Source organism: Rutidosis leptorrhynchoides, chromosome 2 (genome assembly GCF_046630445.1).
Source record: "Rutidosis leptorrhynchoides isolate AG116_Rl617_1_P2 chromosome 2, CSIRO_AGI_Rlap_v1, whole genome shotgun sequence".
In the NCBI taxonomy this organism is placed as follows: domain Eukaryota; kingdom Viridiplantae; phylum Streptophyta; class Magnoliopsida; order Asterales; family Asteraceae; genus Rutidosis; species Rutidosis leptorrhynchoides.
This window is the reverse complement of record NC_092334.1, coordinates 496,959,489-496,965,979: the sequence shown is the minus strand read 5'-3', so window position 1 is coordinate 496,965,979 and position 6,491 is coordinate 496,959,489. Positions and strand designations below refer to the sequence as shown.

Genomic DNA, 6,491 nt, shown 5'->3' with positions numbered 1-6,491 from the left:
ATTAACATAAATATTATTATTAATATTATCATTATTATTATTAATATGATTATCATTATTAGTATTGTTATTATTAAAAATTATTATCGTTATTATTTTTTTTTACAAAAATTATTATTTTGTTATCATTAAAACTATATTATTATTAATATTATCATTTTTACTACTAGTATTATTATTATTATTATTATTATTATTATTATTATTATTATTATTATTATTATTATTATTATTATTATTATTATTATTATTATTATTACTTTTCATATTAACAATACTATTATAACAAATAAATAAAATCTATAAAAGAATATATTTATTTCAAATACCATAATATTACAATATAAAATATATATAAACATAGCTTATTAATATTTTATGTGTTAATATATATACACTTGTTATAGGTTCGTGAATCCGAGACCAACCCTGCATTGTTCAGTTCAGTCGTATGCATATTTTTACTACAAAATATTGTATCGTGAGTTTTATTTGCTCCCTTTTTAAATGCTTTTGCAATATATATTTTTAGAACTGAGAATACATGCGCTTTTATAAATGTTTGACGAAATAGACACAAGTAATCGAAAACTACATTATATGGTTGGATTATCGAAATCGAATATCGCCCTTCAAGTCTGGTAACCCAAGAATTAGGGAAATGGCCCCTAATTGACGAGAATACTAAAGATAGATCTATTGGGCCTAACAACCCCCATTCATGTCTATGGATGGCTTTAGTACTTCGAGATTATTATTATACAGACATCGATGTCTGTGGGAATATTCTATGCATTATGGTTAATGTCGGTTACCAGGTGTTCAATCCATATGAATGATTTTTATGCAGATGGCTATATGCATGTATGATGTTTATGAGAAATGAAAATATGAAATCTTGTGGTCTATTAAAAATGATGAAAATGAATATTGATGATAAACTAATGAACTCATCAACCTTTTGGTTGACACTTTAAAGCATGTTTATTCTTAGGATTGAAAGAAATCTTTCGCTGTGCATTTGCTCATTTTAAAGATATTACTTGGAGTCACTCATGGCATATTTCAAAAGACGTTGCATTCGAGTCGTTGAGTTCAACAAGATTATTATTAATTCATTGATAGTTTGGATATATTATGAAATGGTATGCATGCCTGTCAACTTTCGATGTAATGAAAATTTATCTTTTAAAAACGAATGCAATGTTTGTAAAATGTATCATATAGAGGTCAAATACCTCGCGATGTAATCAACTATTATGAATCATTTATAATCGATATGAATGGGGCATTTCATGGGTAACGGTCGTTCATTTAGCTTTTGGAAGGATAATTGGAAAGGGGATGGGGCTCTAAAAGGCAAGTGTGAGGGGTTGTTTCATCTTGATTCTGATGCAAATTTCTCGATCTATGATAGAATGCAGGGTGGTACTTGGACGTGGTCTTGGAATCGGTTAGATATTGGAGCTAGAAACTTGGATTTGGTTAATAAATTGATTGCTGGCATTGGTGGTTTAGAGTTGTCCAATAGTGCAGACCAATGGATCTGGTTAGATAATGATGAGTGTATCTATTCTGTTAGCGATACCCGTGCGCATATAGATGAGGTAATGCTCCCTACAGCCACAACATACACAAGATGGGTGAAGATTTCGCCTAGAAAGATCAACGTTTTTCTCTGGAGGGTGGTTTCTGATAGGCTTCCTACACGTCTAAATTTGTCTCGAATATGCATTGATATTCAGGAGATTGGTTGTGCTATCTGCAATAACGGGATCGAATCGATTCATCATGTTTTATTTGAATGCAATGTGGCGTGCGATCTTTGGAGAAGAGTACGTATATGGGTCGACTGCAACTTGCCGATTTTTACAGAATGGTCCGATTGGGTTTGTTGGTTCGAGGTTTGGTTAGCTTGCTCCGAGATGAAGGCTAGACTATACGTGATCGTGGCATCCTTGGTGTGGCACATTTGGAGGTACTGCAATTGTTCTATTTTTGATTCCCGGGCGCTCAAGAAGAATGCTCTATTTGATTCTGTATGTCATTTTGCTTATATTTGGTTGTTAAGTAGAGGCAAAAATCGTGTAAGTTAGAACGTTTAGTGTGTTAATCCTTTGTAACTTTTTCGTGCTCTTCCTAGCTGCTCGCTAGGGGGTTATTTTTATTAATATATTTGCTGTTCCAAAGAAAAAAAAAGAGAAATGAACAGTTCTGATGAGCGACAACAATGAGGAGTGGAGTAATATATTATATAATGTACATTACCTTCGGCAGTGTAGTTGTGGTTATTCAGTTACGAACTAAGGTCGGAGCTAAACAAACATGCTAATTTTTCTATCCGAGCTGGGTGCACGCATGTGTCAACAACACTCTAATCACTGATCACATCCCTGAGCCCCGACACATGCGTACTCAACTCCTTTTCGTCCCAGCCACATCTTAAACTCGAGTCGCGGACACGACATATGCTAGCTCGAGTCATGGACATGATAGATCGAACCATGAACTTACTCACATCCAGACGTCATCGTTAAGGTCATGACAAGCTCGGGTGTTGCTCGTAGGGATGAGCAAAATTACCGAAAAACCGAAACCGTACCGGTACCAAAATACCGTACCAACGGTATTCGGTATCGGTATCGGTTCTTAATTTTCACTAAAATCGAACAAACCGTCCACCTAAGCTCTGATACCATTACAGAATTAATAAATCGGTAGTCCAACAACATGTGCTACAATATAAGTCCAAGAGTCCATCCTTTTTTAAAACCAATTGGTGATAGAGGGACTTCCCCTTTGACTTATATGCATACATTTGTTTTTGTCCATGACCGATGTGGGATAACTTCCCAACACGGAAATATAAAATTAATATAAAAAGGCCACAAAGTAATAGTTAATCCACCCATTCAACTGTCCCTGAATATGTACGATGTAATGGTAGTCGTTTTCTTTGTTTAGGATGTATAACTAATGCTAAAAAGGTTTGGCACTTAATGTTCGTGTACCAGTTGTGTAGTGCTTGGCCTGATTAATAGGTCATCCAGTGACTCTTTTATGTCTATATTATAACTTGTACATTACAAATTACAATATACTCCATGTAAAGTATAATATAACGTTGCCATGTCTGAACTAGCCATTTCTGAATTAGTTCGATATAATAAAAAATATTATATAAGGTTGACTTAAAGAACAACAATTATACGCAACTTAAGTTAGTTAAGCTACTTTTAAAGTTTTGAGCAAAATATGTAACCTGTCAATGAATAAGCAAACTTTAACAAGACATTTAAGATTTCGATGCTACATGGTATTGGTACCGAAAAGCCGGTACCGATACCGGTACCGAACCGGTACCGTTATTTCAGTACGGTATTCGGGATAGGGTTTTGTCTAGTTTCGGTACCGGTACTATACATGAGCGTGGAGGTAGTACATACATTGTGCTCGCTTCAAATCATACTCAAGATGATTGAACGTTGGAGAAGGAATTATTAGAATACATGGTATGGAAACTGATAATCGAGATGATTCTTGAATCGTGTGAACAATTTCTCTATCAAGTGGTTCGACCCAAAAGATATCTATGCTCACCAAATCTTTTAATGGATAAGACAACATTTTCAATTTGTATTTTCAATAATGAAATCATAAATATGATATTAGAGATTAAGTATATTTATTTGTGAATTAAAAGTAGCTTACCATCTTATGAATTCGAAATTAATTAAAATGATAGTTAACCATAAAGATTCCGACTTTTCGCGGAAAATATCAGTTGGTATTTTGGCGGAAGATCGGTTGGGAAAGACTTTTCAATGTACGGGCTTGTACTTTTCAACTCATGTCGGTTCTCGGCCTTCTAGTAAACAAGACTCGAATTGTAGTGTCGTGAAAGTGATTAGTGTGAGCTAACTAATAGTCAATCTAAAGCAATTATAATCTTCCAACCCCTTCCTAAGTCATGTAGAATGATTTTTTAGAAATTTTTTTAAGAGTTATTACCTCTATATACTATTTCTTAGAATTGCTTACTGCCCCTCTTAAGTTACTGTTTGCTTTGGAGTGAGTTGTCTTTTTACAGTATTTTCAGAGGGTATTTTCGTAATATTTCATACTGCTCCAGCCTCATATTTAGAGCTGATAGGGTTTTCACAACCCCATCTCTTGCTTCACCTACCCGTCGTTTGGCCTGTGGTTTCATCCAGATGGTACTGCCGATGGCGATGGTTTCATCCCTATTGTATGGCATCTCCGCACCTCCGTCTCATTGTTTGATCCACCAGCGTTTTGCTATAGCAGATGTTCTTAGCGGTGGCGTAGGCTATGGTTTTCTGATGGTTAACAATTGATTTTCTGATGGTTGATGTCATTTATTTGGCCGTCGGGATAGTTGCTCGCCTTGATTTTGGCTGTCGGCCCGAATTTTATTAGGGTCTCCTCTGTTCAACGTTTGTTCGCCAGGGTAATATTCATCTAATCTCATGTATATTATAACAGAACATCAGACTGTCGTTTTTCTTCTTTACCGGTGAAAGTGGGTTTCTCTACCCTTTCGGTTTCTCCGGTGATATCGATTCTCTACCTGTAAAATCATACTCGTCGAGCACAATACACTCATCATGTGGGTGGTTATTGTTCTCTACGATGACCTCCATCGAAACCCTAATAGTTGTGATTGTATCGGCTAAGAGAAATTAGTATCTGACTTCTATTTATAAATTATAAGTGACTTTTATAAGTGACTTTTAGAAATTATAAGTGACTTTTATTTAGAAATAATAAGTGACTTTTAGAAATTAGTAGCTGACATTTATATAAATTTGATATATTTGAGTTTGCATGTTACTGACTATAATCTTTTGAATCAGAACTGAGAACTTGCTACAGTTGCTCAACTTTTTTGTTATTTGAGATTGATGCATATGTGTCTATGTGTTATTATAAACCTCTAACATGTAACATTCAGATTGGTGACTCCTTCATTTGGTAATAAGATTTAATGACTTTTTGTTTCAACAGGGTGACGTTCAGATTGGCGCGACTGACTTGCAGCCAAGGCAACTCATGTACATAAATTATGTGTATCTTGGCTAGGCATATCAGTTAGAGCCATCCTTGATAATGAATGCTTATTACTACATCATGAAAATGGACAAAAGTCGGGTTATACCTTGGCACGACAATAAATTGGGCGCAGCCATGATGATCACTTCTCTCATGATTTGAATTATTAATTGTATCACCTACATGAGTAATGATGATGAATGATATCGGCTAAAAAGTCATGTTTTTACCCCCGATATTGGGTCCCGAAAACATAAAGATCAAAACTTTGTTGGCAAAATAATCACCTTTTCAGTTAAATTTGTAGATAAAGTAATTACGAAGACGATGCAAAAAGAATCAAGAGAATCGGAGCTAAAACGAAGATTCTAGAGCGAAAATGGTGAAAGACAAGAAATCAAGTTACAATCCAGTAAATCAGCAAGCCAAACGGCTTGCCAGACGGCCTGCCAAACGGCTTGCCAGTATGACAAACAGCCTGCGACACGGCCTAGAAAAACGGGCACAACAAACGGGCTGGTCTGGCAAACGGCCACACCAAACGGCCTGCCAAACGGCCTGCCAAACGGCCTGCCAAACGGCTTGCCAAACGGCCTGCCAGCCGTTTGCAAGCCATTTTCACTTCTATTTAAAGGCTTTTTGTCATCCATTTTTAACACACCTCTCTTCACTCTCTCACTACAATACACTTTCTCTCACTAGAGCTTTCAAGGCATTCTCACCTCCGAGCGGGAAATTAAGTACCCGGAGGCGAACGCCGAAGATTGTAATAGGAGCGGTCTAGAGGATGTCAGCACTTGTAATGGTCCGGATCTCGTCTGTAAACAGTGAACGCTTTACTTAATTTAATAAAGTTATCTTAAGTTGCTTTCATCTTGCATGCTTATCTATCCATTGCAAATGTTTATTATGTGTTGAATATTTTGTCTAAAACTTGCTATCATTGTGCTAAAACCTTGACGGTTTAGAAGTTTAATTTATGGATCACCCTTTCCGCTTATTCACGTGGCTATAACCTAGTATTATGACTTGATCAACCCTAGGATACGGGTAAGTAGTTACGTGTGCTTAACGTCACAATAGGGATATAGTACCTACGTACGAACAACCATTTATTCGTTAAAGAAGAGCTGTCCATTTAGGTTGTGATTAGAGTAGGCAAAATAGAGTTCAGTGAACACTAGCTTGCTCAGAAGCATGATTCGCGTCAGAAGTAACGTTCTTGAGATGTCGTAAGACGATCCGTGGTTGATTAAGTGATCGCAAAGGAGAGACTTCTAATCCAATTAGCAGTACCTTAGAATATCTAAGATTGAACATCTGTTAATGTTAAGGCATAACTTAGTATTAAGTGGTGGAATATTACTATAGTTAGACCAACTAGGATTAAGAAAAGCTGAGACTTTTTTGTTCATGTA

The 6,491-nt window shown here is 35.9% G+C and overlaps 1 protein-coding gene across 1 annotated transcript; it reads left to right on the top strand.

Annotated features, from left to right (window-relative positions):
- Positions 1–1,283: 1,283 nt before the first annotated feature.
- On the top strand, positions 1,284–5,103 carry LOC139889483 (uncharacterized). Its single transcript, XM_071872431.1, has 4 exons — positions 1,284–1,978; positions 4,133–4,346; positions 4,507–4,593; positions 5,029–5,103. The coding sequence occupies exons 1-4, from the start codon at positions 1,284–1,286 to the stop codon at positions 5,101–5,103; spliced, it is 1,071 nt and encodes a 356-aa protein (XP_071728532.1).
- The last annotated feature ends 1,388 nt before the right edge of the window (positions 5,104–6,491 follow it).